This window comes from Monopterus albus, unplaced genomic scaffold (assembly GCF_001952655.1).
Source record: "Monopterus albus unplaced genomic scaffold, M_albus_1.0 scaffold329.1, whole genome shotgun sequence".
NCBI lineage: Eukaryota > Metazoa > Chordata > Actinopteri > Synbranchiformes > Synbranchidae > Monopterus > Monopterus albus.
This window is the reverse complement of record NW_018128209.1, coordinates 712,837-726,333: the sequence shown is the minus strand read 5'-3', so window position 1 is coordinate 726,333 and position 13,497 is coordinate 712,837. Positions and strand designations below refer to the sequence as shown.

Sequence of the window (13,497 nt, the reverse complement as noted above, 5' to 3'; positions counted from 1 at the left end):
GCTTCCAAAAAAAAAAAAAAGAGAAAAATGGAGAATCAAGCTTAAAAAGTTATGATAGAATGTATGTTTCCAACATGGCCTTCAAAACGCACAAAATTTTTAATTTATCCTCAGCCAGAGACCCACAGCTTCCAAACACATGGCTCCAATTACTCATCACAGTAAAAAGTAAATGGAAAACAGACATGTTTGAAACTAAACAGTCCAGACTGTCTCTCTCTGCCTTACATGGGCCAACACAGGGCTGTCAGCCATACGGTCACTTCTGTCTGTTAGCTACAGGTCAATTTCGTGAGTTAATGTTGACCTTTGCATTTAGGCGGAGGGTGGTTGAGAAAAGTCATCACAGCTTTGCTTCCAGCAACACACCAGCTGGCTGGAGTTTCAGGTGGAAGCTTTTCCTCGAAATAAATGGAGCATGATCAAGAAACCATGTAAAGTCACAAAAAGCATTTTGTTGTTGGCATTGGTCGTCGTCGTCACATGGTTTCTCTTTTTTATCCGTCTCCTGCGGGCCTTTTCTACTGGAGATGTTTCTTGAATGAATTTCAGCAAATAAAATAATTTTGCCCTCTGCTCAGGGAACTAAGGAGGTCTTCTGCTGGCAGGAAGGCAAAGATGTGGTGCACTTCTCCTTCCCTAACTGAATTATGGATAAATGCACAGATGTTTAAAAAAAAAAAAAGGGGGGGGTGGGGGGTGGCTGAGGACAAGAAACAGTGGAATTGAAAGTAAATACACAGAGGAGCAGGCAACAAGAAAGATGGGGGGGGGGGGTAACAGTGGTAAGGAATAACCAAAAGAATGTTGATGATAAAGATGCAGGAAATACAAAGAGATAAATGTATTAATGCAAAATTCTCAGTGTTAAAAATAAAACAAAGTATAAACAAATTGTATTCATGAATTCATTAATAAGAGACATACAGATCAAAGGAAATGCAGCAGAACCACAAATCCAATCATAAATTTTAATTTCTTCAGAAAATTCTTGAGGGACTGTGTGAAAGGTTTAGCATGAAGCTGGATTCTGGCCATTTATGTCTTGTTGCTTCAGCAGATTTGATGCCTCGGATGTGTGATTAGCTGAGGCTAGTCATAAGGCAGAGGATGCTCACAAGTCAAGTCAAGTCCCTTAGCTACAAAGCTATAAGCTAAAGTTAGACAGCTGATGCTGGGCTAACATGTTTGCTAACAGTCCATAGGCTCTAATGTTAACTTGTCTTTTACATTACCAAATGACTGACCAATGTTTCTAGGTGCATTTCGAGGTGCCTGATAAAATGGCATAGCAGCTGGAGGTGTGCTCATCATGGTGTTGTTGCTGCAGCTTACATTCTTCTGTGGCGGCACACATAAATGTAAATATGCATGTGTAAAGTTACACATGGTAATAGGGAAGGGAATGATTTTCAGCTTGTCAGACATTGCCTAAAAGTTAATGGGTCAAAAAACATCAAATGAAGATTTACAAGTCCCAAATCTCAAGTCTGTCAGCTGTCAAGTCACCATCTCTGCCACGAGGTCATCTGCTTTCTGAGACATGTGGGTCCAAGCATGCCTGAAGTTCCTATCATATAATAGAGTCAAGTGACCTAGTGAAATCTGATTCTTACCTGTGGAGGAAGCAGTTGCTATACAGCTGTGCACACTGTGCTGACTGTGAACTCTGTCTCACTGGCCATGATGTCAGTGGGTTGGATGTTACGATCATACATAGGGTTCTCAAACGTAGCGCGTCCATTGGTGTTCTCATGGCCTACGTAACCATTGAAGGGGACTTTGGGTCTTCTTCTGAAATGAAATTAATCAGTATAATAAACAATGAGCTGTGCTCCTTAGTAGACAATATATCCAGCATAAAGTGGTCTAATATGTACTTGGCCATGCTGCTTTGTACAGCTACAAATTGTAATTGAACTGTCACATGGCAAGCTTTCTCACTGACTGGCTCATTCAGTTATCACTACTACTGCTTCAACCTTTCTACCTGAAAAACCAGTGATTTTTTTTAGGCAGGGAGTGTAGTTTTCACTCTCTATCACAGATGAGGTCATACTGTATGTGGTCATCCAGTATGCCTTAGTAGATTAAAAAAAATCCATATTAAGATTTTGGACATTTGGACAGGTTTTTCTTTCAAATGAAATCAGGTAAAAGTAAGATCTGAAAATAGCTCACTTTTGCATTAACCCTTGACTAAAACTGCTTCCAATTTAGGTAAACCCTTTTGTGAATATAAATATTATCAGTTCCAAAGCAATCTCATAATGTTGGTAGCAATGCAAAATATACTCGTGATGTGAGCCTTACCTGTGTTTATACAGGTACAGAGCAAAGCCTGCAATGATCAGGGCTATAAAAGGCACTAGGATGGCTGCTGCCACTGAACTGCTATTGGAGGCGAAGTTGTAGCCTGGGTTGTCTCTGCTGGGATCTATACTCTCTGGAGGAAAAACAGATGAAACATCAAGTGTTTAATTCAACATTACTTCAGTAGAAAATGCCTTCAGCAGCAGATAATTATGATCAATTCCAATAAATAATTTAAACAAACAAAAGTGAAACTATCCTCCCAACCTTCTGAAAGAACTTAATGTGACAAAAGTTGCTGGACCTTTTGTTTTCCTTGTCTGTGTACCTTGACAGTAGGAGAAGTTGTGCCAGAACTTTCTGCTGTACAAAAGTTTAAGTCAAATGAACAGAAAAATAAGGGACTAATTGCTGAAAGGACTTAGCACGAACAGAGTCTTTGCAGACAAATGACTTAAAAAAAAAAAAAGTTTATATTTCTGCTTTATTTTCATTTTCCCTCCTGGGAACGTCAAACACCATTATCCTAACAATGATTCCTAATTGTTGACATCAATGGCCCGCAGCTATTAACTCATTTCAGGTTCACTCTCTAATTTATGGTGTGTCTGCAGTAGCAACAGTGGCAACAGCCCACCTGTTTGCCACAGAATGCCAAAAAAAGCTCCAATAATGGACGAGTGACAAACAAGAAGGAATTCAATTAGTCTCCGCCAATCAACCGCCTGCCGGATGAGTCCGAGCACACAAACGGCTACACAAACAAACTCATGTAGGCAAACTGCACTTGCAGTCAGACCACCACTGAGTTCAAACATAACATGAAAATGTTGACAAATGGAACAGGTTTATTTCCAAGACATCCAACTCACCTCCCAGACTCACATCGGTTTTTCTCACACACACTTAAGCTCACACAGACATGAATACCCTGGCACCAGCCCCAGTCTTTGGTTAATAAACAGCTGTTTGCTCAGTCACTCTTCTGTGGCAGGGTGGTGGTAGGGGGAGATGGTTCTGCACTTGCTGTTCAAGCCCCTTTCTCAGTACAGATTTTCACATCCACTTTCACTACTTTCAGACAGCCTTCAGTGTGAATACATATATTTACAGTAATCTATGTTACCACATGCTGTCACGGTCAAATCCAAATTTTTGCTCATATTTGACTGTGTATATTCCTACACTGTTGTGCTTTAGTCAGTCTTGCAGCCAAAATGGAAGCTACTCCAATCTGGGCTTTGCTTTTTTAAAAGATGCTAAATTGCTATGAGATCTGTCACCACCACCAATAGCAAAAAGAAAACAGTAAAAGCACTAGTGTTATCTATTAACTGTTTACATAGACTAGATCAGTGGTCCCCAACCTTTTTATCACTGCGGACCAGTCAACGCTTGACAATTTTACCGGGGCCCGGGCGGGGGGAGAGTATATAAATGTGAATTCAATGTGTACTTGTATGCAACTTTATTAGCAGCTTCCTCGTAACATTGCGCCAACAACATAACATGAGTATAACATCAAAGTCTCAGTTTTCAGTGCTGTGGTGGCGATCTCAGGGTATTCTGTCATGACTTTAATCCAGAACACCGACAGAGTTGTTGTCTCGAACATACTTTTAAGGCCGCCGTCATTTGCGATCTCCAGCAGTTGATCTTCTTCTTGCACAGACCTGCTGGATTCACCTGGTTTGTTGACAAATGGGTTGCGGATCCATTCCTTGGCAGTTCGTGGGTCCTTTGTGGTTGGGAAGTAGCGCTCGAACTCTTTTAAAAGCAAAGACAGGTGATCGTGCACAATATTAAACACTCCATGAATGTTATTTTTCAACAGCTGAAATAAAGTTGCCAGTTTGAACCGTCAGATAAGGCTCCTGCCTGTTTGTGTGCCCGATAAGACTCACAAGTTCTCCTCCTCCCCTCTCCCTCACCTCCCTCTGTTGGCGACCACAGCCCCAACACTCTCTGACTCTGGTCGCTATGGTAACATTTAACCATGCCTTCAAAATAAGATACAGATACACCACAAAAACGAATATAAAGTGCATGAAAATTTTAACTCTCCATAACGCTAAATCAATGGGAGCCCTGAACTTGTTTCTCTGCAACGAGATGGTCCCATCTGGGGGTAATAGGAGACAATGACACCCGAAGTGTGTTGCTTATGTTCAGTCTACTCCGTTGTTTTGTTTTGGTTGCTGTCACTGCAGAAAAACCCGCTTCACACAGATAGGATGTCGGAAATGGCAACAGGGTTTTCAGTGCTGTGGTGGCGATCTCAGGGTATTCTGTCATGACTTTAATCCAGAACACCGACAGAGTTGTTGTCTCGAACATACTTTTAAGGCCGCCGTCATTTGCGATCTCCAGCAGTTGATCTTCTTCTTGCACAGACCTGCTGGATTCACCTGGTTTGTTGACAAATGGGTTGCGGATCCATTCCTTGGCAGTTCGTGGGTCCTTTGTGGTTGGGAAGTAGCGCTCGAACTCTTTTATAAGCAAAGACAGGTGATCGTGCACCAGCTGGGAGAATGAAGACTCAGGCTCAGTGTCACCCCAAATCCCCGCTAATGTTTGAAACATGTCCAAAATACCTCTGTTGACGCGCCGTACGCACAAATCCAGTTTGGCTTTAAATGCAGCTACTTTATCTGCCAACTTGAAGACAGTTGTCATTTTCCCCTGAAGTGACAGATTGAGTTCATTGAGCAGGCTGAATATGTCCACAAGTAAGCCAGTTTTGGCGCTCAAGTGACCGAGATGTAACCGAGAGAATACGGTCATTTTTCAAAATAAAAGATCGTTCAGACTCAGATAATAAATAAAACGGAAATAATTAATGATTTCTTGTGCGGCCCGGTACCAATTGATCCACGGACCGGTACCGGTCCGCGGGTTGGGGACCACTGGACTAGATAACATAGGATCAATGTTACACACAGTATGAAGAAAAGTAAAATCTTCACACAGAAGATTTCAACTGCAAGTTAATCATATGTCACACAAACATCCAGTTTTTTTGTTTCTCCATCCTGGTCTGACCACAGTGAGCCACAACGGATTTAGTGAGAGCCACTGATGGTTTAGTGCTGGGAAAAATATGAGTACAATTTTAATTAAGTATGTGTCCACTCAGAAGTGAGATACAAGTCCAAGTTATGTTGTCTATTAAAAAAATAAAGATGGACTAGTAATGATATTTAATGTCTACAAGTTTGTTTGTTTTTTTTATCTCAGCACAGCAAGGCATTTGTGCTGATCTGTAAATATTTTACATAGATTTAATGTGTTTTATCTTTATCATAGTGCATCATGGACCTTTTTAAGTGGATTGCAACAGTGGGTGGCAAGACTCATAATAAACAAAACCCCCATACATTTTACCATTCTTATAGAAATTTACAATTTTCTAGCATTTGAAAAAAATGCACAAATTAAAATAAACATCAACACCAGTAGTTGGAACATTACAATTTTCTTTTTTCATGTATGTATGGCTTAGTGGGTGGTTTTGCAGTTGCATAAAAACCATGAGGAAATGAAGCACGCACACAAACACACACACACACACACACACACACACACACACACACACACACACACACGCACTACTAGTCAACATCCACAGCAAGTGAGAACCTTGAAGTCGGGATGTAAGGATTTGTTGTACACAGACTGTAGCAAAATTAGCTGCAAGGAGGATTACATGGGTGGGATTTCTAGGTCACAAACATGAAGTGAAATACAGTATATGGATAGCTGCAACTTTTTGTGTGTGTGTCCACATCTGTGGCAGCATAGCTGAAAGAACCAAAGAGTGACAATCTGCTTCTAATGGATTTTATTTACTGTATCAAAACTGAAAGATGTGAAGCTACTTGACATGACAAAGACTCCACATGGATCAACATACTACCCACAAACTCCCACAAACTGCCTAGTGAAAGAGTTTGTGTCATTTTGTGTGTGTGTGTGTGTGTGTGGACGTGTCTTTTCTGACTATTAATCATGTTTGTGCACGGTTTGCCTATTTATGCTGGGTTGACAGTCATATTCTTCCAGACTTCTTTTCACAATTTGTAAATGTAAATGGCAAATCCAGCACTGCAAATTACATGGTGTGAAAGCACTCACAGCTCTGCGCAAGGACAGCACACATATTTTAAGTGAAAGATGTCTGTGGTAGAAATCCAGACAGCAATAACACAACAGGCATACGGTCTTCCCTAAGGAGACAGCTTGGTCACAGAGGTTTATAAAACATAACCAAGTGGACAACTCTCTCACCCAGTCTCTGGAGACCAAACTGGCCAAAGCCTTTTCCTCTGACAAATCCCTGGTACACAAACGAGTTGGATGAAGAGATGTAGGACACCTACGAAGAAAGACGAATTGAAGACAGACAATTTATGTGTTACATCTAGGCTTTACAAAGGAGAGTATCATCAAAGTGTCAGCAGCTGGTGCACGCAGAAAATGAAATATCATGTCAAAGGAGCTGTGAGGCGCTCTTATGGCTGACATTTAATATGATGTTTTTCTGCTCAAGAGCACAAACACACTCAGCCACACTGCACACACAAACCTGTTACACAAGGGGAATGCTCCACTTTGCACAAGACAAGCTTGTACATAAACACTGATTCGCTGTGCATCTTGCGAAGCACATAAAAACACAAGCAGTGGCTCACACATACATGCTGTGACCTGCTTTTTTAAAATTATATAAGGATTGTATGCGCATTACAGGTTGGGGGATAATATGAGAGAGAAAAGTGGAAGGGGGTCTGTTGAGTCCTGATTACCATGCAATGATTTAACTGACATTTTAATTAAAGAGAAAACTCTTGGAGGGCCCTCCATCTCCCCAGTGACAAGGTTAGTGTGTATGTGTGCTTGTGCATATTTCACAGTACTGCTGTGTGTGCATGGGAATGCAATGCAACATCTTTGCTGTTACAAGAAGAGGTGTTGTATTGAACCTGACCCTGGTCTTGCACTTACATGTCCGTCTAGGGCCCAGTTGTCTATTTTGAACTTGTTGACAAAGATTTCCACAGGGCCTCTGATCTGGTGGACCTGCAGCAGCAGCTGAGCTTCTTCCCTCTTATATGTACCTACAAAAAAACAAAGTTTACAGTTACTTTGGAGCAAGAGCCACACCGAAACAACCAAAAAAGTCTCAGAGTCTAACAACCCTTCTTGTTAGACAGAACTCATTTTTTTAGTTCAGTCAAACATCATTACAAATCTCTGACTTGAGTAGCACTCAAGTGAGACAATCACTGAAGATGAAGAAAGACTTTTTGTCAGTCACTGGAGTCGCTGTTATTTTCCTCATACTGCCTAAAGAAGAACTTCATTTAACTTTCCTGCACATGCTAAAATTTAATTGAAGCAATTCTTGAGATTGTGTACTAGATAAAGCTATATGGTAAAGGAAGCTCAACTACAGGTGTGAACACATAATGATAGGATATGGCTGGCAGCATACCATACCACGGTTTTGTTACCGTCAACAAAGGCACCCAAACCAACAATGCATTAGTCCATCTCTCACCATGCTTTGATGTCCACAGCTTGTCTGTGGCTCTTAAGCCTATGAGCTACTACCAAAAACATAAATCTTAAAAAATTAACACACATTTCCATTTTAAACTCTGATATTAATAGTAGATTTGTTGGGAACTCTTTTCAGCTGCAGGTTTTTTGTGTGGTAATTTCAGGAGCTAATGTCTTACACTAAACGAGAGGGGTCAAGCAACAACAATGAGAGTCAAGAACAGTTTGAGGGCATTTAAAAACTGAGTGGCCTCACAAGGTCACCTTGACTTGATTTTAAAGATGGAATTAGCTTATTATCCGATGATAAAATGACACAAAACATTTTGATGAATAACCATGTTTTTTTTTTTTTTTTTTTTAGGTGAATATTTACATTAGTATGACAGCGTTTGTAGGATTGACTCAAATTAAACTCCAGTACCCATACTCAGTAACTGGGGAACATGTCACCAACTGCATGTATGAGCTTTATATAAGATTTTCAGTACATGTTAGTGGGATAGACTCATTGTTGGTTTTGGTATTTTCATGGGATTTGTTAACATTAGGACAATTATAGCACACTGTATACAATGTGAGATGCCTTTAAACATACAATATTTTGATAGATAACATTTGGAGACTTTAAAAACCCAATGATGGATAAAAATGAGCACAAAGGATGGATAGTTTATCTGAGACCAAACGGTGCAAACACAACAACAATCTTAAGTCTGAACTAGCAACATTACTTCTAGTGTAGCACTCAGTTTGCGTGTACATAATTTTTACTACACATCAATGAAAACTGACAGCACCAAAGTACAGTACGGAGACATGAGTGTCCAAGCCGTTACTGATGCAAATTTGCATCTTAATGATAACAGCTGTGTAATGATTGTGCCAAGGGGGGAAAAATAAAATATCTACTGTTCTGTAACAGCAAGAATGATCTACTCCATGACATTGATTTCTTGTTCCTTTTCCTCACTTGTATTTATCTGACAGTTATCCGTTTGCATAAAACTCAATGCAGGTGGTCTCTCCTATGAATATGGTGACAAATAAAAGTAAGACTCATACAAGTTGTGTGTATGCATTAGATTTTTAATAGTGTCTTGACTGCGACTCCTGTTTCTGGGGTACCAACCGGCCAGTTTGAGTTCTACTCCACTGTGGTCTATGAGTGTTCCATTAACCCGGTTGCTAAAGGGTTCAAAGGCAGTGATGCTGAGCATAGCTGGCTGCTTCTTCCCCAGGTACTCATAGGATCCCCTCCAGAGAGAGTTCTTAGCAAATACACCACCAGGGACTGAAAAAGACAAGGGGCATGGCAAAAGGATAGAGAGGATAAAGACAAAGGGGGCAGAGATATTCTTGCTATTATTATTAATATTCTGTTATCTAGGTTCACTGATCAACTCAACTCAATATATATTTAAATATTTTGTGCTGGTGATTTAGCACTAAATTTTACAAACATCTCCAGTGAGAATGTCAAATCATTTACTGCAGCTTACTTTATTGATTAGAATACATTTAAGCTGAGAGGAGGAATGAATCACAAGATAATTACTATAGATAAGAGAATTAATTATTCTGATGCATACTGTAATTGAGATAAATTCAAATGAATTAATTGATAGCAATCAAACTTGTTCTCCTGAAGATGAGAACTTCCTATCCATTCACAGGGAAACCTACTTAAAGACATCAGAAGAAAAACAAACAAATACAATACAAATAACAATATGCAACATCTACAATAAAACAGTGACAAATACAAGAAGGACCATCTTACCTGGTAATTTGGAGGGCGGTTCCTGCACTGTCCCCACTGGGCTCTTACCACTTGAGCGATTATCAGCTGGAGAGTGTAATAACACAAAATTAACAAAAGAAAAATACTTTACAGATACAGTGTATGTGACCCAAGAAGTAAAAAAAAAAAAGATCAAATTTTCACTCTAAACAACAGCTCAGAGGATTTTTGCAGGAGGAGAATGTCACCATCAGCACTTCCTATTTACCTCCATGTGCAAATAACCCCTGTGGTGGCTGGAGTGAGGGTTGTCTGCAACGGGACTCAACTCATGCATCAATGAGCTGCCAGGTGTCCCTGTGGGGCAACTACTACGTCAGAGTTCGGCAGCTTCAAGGGAAGCACTTTAATAAAGTCTTACTGCTCGCACAGGGCTACAAGACCACACCACAATAGTAAACATACACCCACACACAGACAGAGCCAAGAGGGATTTACACACACAGCACAAGCATTAACTTAGATAAATGTATACAACACAGACACATATGCACGCACGCGCACACACACACACACACACACACACACACACACACACACACTGCCAGTTTGATCCTTTATTAGCTGCCCTTCCATCACTGTGCCCACAGGCACTGTTAATATCCTGTATGTGCTAAGGCCAGTTCTCTTTCTTTCCTTCGCTCTTATTGGCATGGCCTTAAAAATACCCATTACCCTCTATATTTCTGCAACAGCTTGGCATGGAATCTATCACATGGGTATCCCCTCTAATGTGTCTCTCTTTAAGTCATTAGCATTTGTCTATCAGGGATAATAGTGTGCCGATGACTATTTTTTTCCTGTATGTATTTAGGCCAGTACTTAATGCTTAGTGTCTTAATGGCACTCTATTTGTCTATTTGCTAGACCTTGTTAACACCGTCTCACCATTTATAATAGGTACTCCTGCTAACCTAATCAATGGGATGCATTGGCCTAATCAGGTTTTGCACCCTTGTTAATGTTTCAAGCGTAGGTCTGTGTATGTGTGTTTGAGTCTCTGTGTGTAATTCCATGCAGTGTAATTGTCTGATGGATAGGCCATCCTGCCCTGGCATGTGTCTGAGAATAAGTAAGTGTTAACAGTGCTATTCATCAACATTAGCTGAATCCCCAGTTTCCCAACCTTATTCACCAATGAATCCCATGCTGCTGCAAACCCCAGTGGTTTAAATAAACACTGCTAATGGAGACAATGTTTTATAAATATGAGGTCAAGTTTTTGAGGTATTTAATACAAGTGTGTGCTTCCTGAAGAAGTGGGTGGCCATGTGCATGTTTCTGTTTTGCATGTATGCATGTGTTTGTGTTGTCAGACCAGCAGGTCAGATAATGACATAGGTGCATTCACTCATGTAAATAATACTGTAATGGGTGCATGTGTATATGTCATTGCATTAGTAATAGAGTTTCGGGCTTTTTACTTTAGTCATCACTCACATTAGTTTCACCTGCTTCGTATTGTTTGCACCTGTTTTCACCCCTATTTAGGCAGTGTCCTCCCATCAGGTTGCTGCAAGATTATTCTAGACTTCAGCTCTGACTTTCCAGCATTATTTCTTACCTGATGTTTTAGTATGTGACCCTGGATTTCTGTTTTTGGACCACCGTATTTTGCCTGCCCCTTCTACTCGAACTGCTTCTATGTGTATCAGCTTAATGGACTTCCCTTTGGACCACGAATTTTGGATTTCTTTGATGTATGTATTTGCTGGCTCTGATCCCAGACTGTATGAACCAACCTGTAAGTGAAAACACTAAATGAATCTACTTAGACATCATTAGGCTCTATGAAACTATAGAACTTTTATTATATATCATACTTTTCAAGAATACAAAAACGATATTAAAGTGCTTGGGCCTAAAATTTACATTTAAATCAAATTTTTGAAAAAAGTTCAGCAAAAAGGGAAGTCATACAAGAAAAAAAAAAAACTTCAGTAATGGTCAGACATAACCTACAGGAAAGTTTGATTTAAAAAGTTCTGTTTCCTGGCAAATATAAAAAAGTGTGCATGTGAACATGGCTGAAAGTAAAGGGAAAGCTAGGCTGTGCTTATGGCTATGGTGGGGGCCAGCCTATTCCATTAAACCCCCTTGACTGAAATATCTGTTGAAGCGCATCAGAATAAAGTGCTGAAAGCGTCGATCACCAAGACAGTTGCGTTTTGGGGTGAGTACCAGACTCCCAAGACTGAAAAGTCTTTCAACCGGTGCACTGGATGGTGTTGGTGCATTGTATCATAGTGCAATTTTTTAAATTCTTGGAAACTGATGCAGACTTTTCATTACCGGATCAGAATTGAAATAAGATGTCACCTCTGTTTCCACTGACATAGGTGCCTCAGCCATGGCATTGGGCTGTTCATCAAATGAAAAGAAGTCATCCTCACAGGAGGTGACTGCAGCAGGTTGAGGAGCATCAATCATTGGGGTTGCAGGCTCTTCTGCTGATAGGGAGCGGCACTCAGTGGTGAGGAGGTACTTGATGTGATCTCTTCTGGTTTCCTCTTTTACCCAGCGCAGTTTAAACTTGGGCAGCGAGACAGCAGCCAGTAGGGCTTTCTTGGAGTCAGTTGTTGTGGCAAAGCGAGTTCTAATTGCTCCTACAATTATTTCAGGCAACCCAGTGGTCATTTGTGAAAGGCCATTTTGCATTGCTAAAGTTTTGGCCATTAGAACTTCAAGTGTTGGCTGAAGTGTTCCATAAAAACAAATTTCCTCACCCTGTAGGATGTCCAGTGCAACGCTAAAAGGCTTCATAATGGAGCAGTATTCCTTCAGAAACTGGTATTCCCGGTCCTTCATGCATTGAAGCTGTGTGCATAGACTGTTAATGTCAGTTAGTGGCATTTCTATTATCCGAACATAGGCGTCATAAAATGAGTTCCACCAGGTTACTGAGGGCAGAATCAACTTTTTTGATTTGATTTGATTTATTCTTTCAAGCATATAAAACAGTTGATATAACACACTTTTACACAGAATCCAATATCAATTTGTTTATACCTAGTACATGCTTGAATGGAGTAGGAAGAAGTCAGACTTATCCAGTCCTACCCCATGACATCATCTTACCATCATTGGTTTGCAAGCAATAAATGATTCACTTCTACACACACACACACACATATTATACTAAAAAAAGAATATAACAATGTTACCATTCTTACATCACACAAGTGATATACTAAAGAATAGTTACAAAATATACACCACACCCACAATAGTCCTTGTAGTTAATCATTGAGCCTGTTCTTGCATATATCTTGATTGACACATACCTTTAGATTTACGTTTAAACTCATCAATTCTATTACAATCATTTAAGTCCACACTTAAATTATTCCATAGTTTTACCCCACTTATGGAAATACAAAATCTTTTTTCGATTATTCGTATAGCATGAATTTATAAATTTAACTGACCCCTTAAATTGTATCCCCCTTCCCTTTCATTAAATAGTTTTTGAATTCCACCAGGTAATAAATTGTTCCTGGCTTTATACATAAACACAGACGTCTTATCAGTCAGTTAAAGCAGCAACGTCTATAAAGCCAAAATCCCAAATACTATACAACGTAACAAGCACTTCCCTGCTGCAGGGATCCATTTTCTAACCTATAACAAGGTGCCAGGTGCAGACGCAGCTCCACTGTGTTATTGGTGGCTTCAAACTTCTCGCTGTAATAGAAACATGTTTTGAGTAATGATTCATATCAAAAATTCTTTAATTTACATAAACCTTCAGTTTTTTGCAAGTGCTGTGCTGATACTTGTATTCACTTATATTGGAGTTTTAGATACCACTAAAGCAT

At 39.9% G+C, this 13,497-nt stretch overlaps 1 protein-coding gene across 4 annotated transcripts in view; it reads right to left on the bottom strand.

The window, feature by feature from the left end:
• Positions 1–6: 6 nt before the first annotated feature.
• The window catches only part of csmd2 (CUB and Sushi multiple domains 2), a 366,263-nt gene continuing 352,772 nt past the window's right edge, over positions 7–13,497 (bottom strand). For all 4 annotated transcript variants that reach the window (XM_020624534.1, XM_020624535.1, XM_020624536.1 and 1 more), the window contains 7 exons: positions 9,659–9,724; positions 9,008–9,169; positions 7,318–7,430; positions 6,601–6,688; positions 2,314–2,446; positions 1,617–1,794; positions 7–643 (listed from right to left, as the gene is read on the bottom strand). In XM_020624534.1, coding sequence (XP_020480190.1) covers positions 1,635–1,794; positions 2,314–2,446; positions 6,601–6,688; positions 7,318–7,430; positions 9,008–9,169; positions 9,659–9,724 — 722 coding nt within the window. In that variant the 3' untranslated portion in view covers positions 7–643; positions 1,617–1,634. The remainder of the gene's footprint in view (positions 644–1,616; positions 1,795–2,313; positions 2,447–6,600; positions 6,689–7,317; positions 7,431–9,007; positions 9,170–9,658; positions 9,725–13,497) is intronic.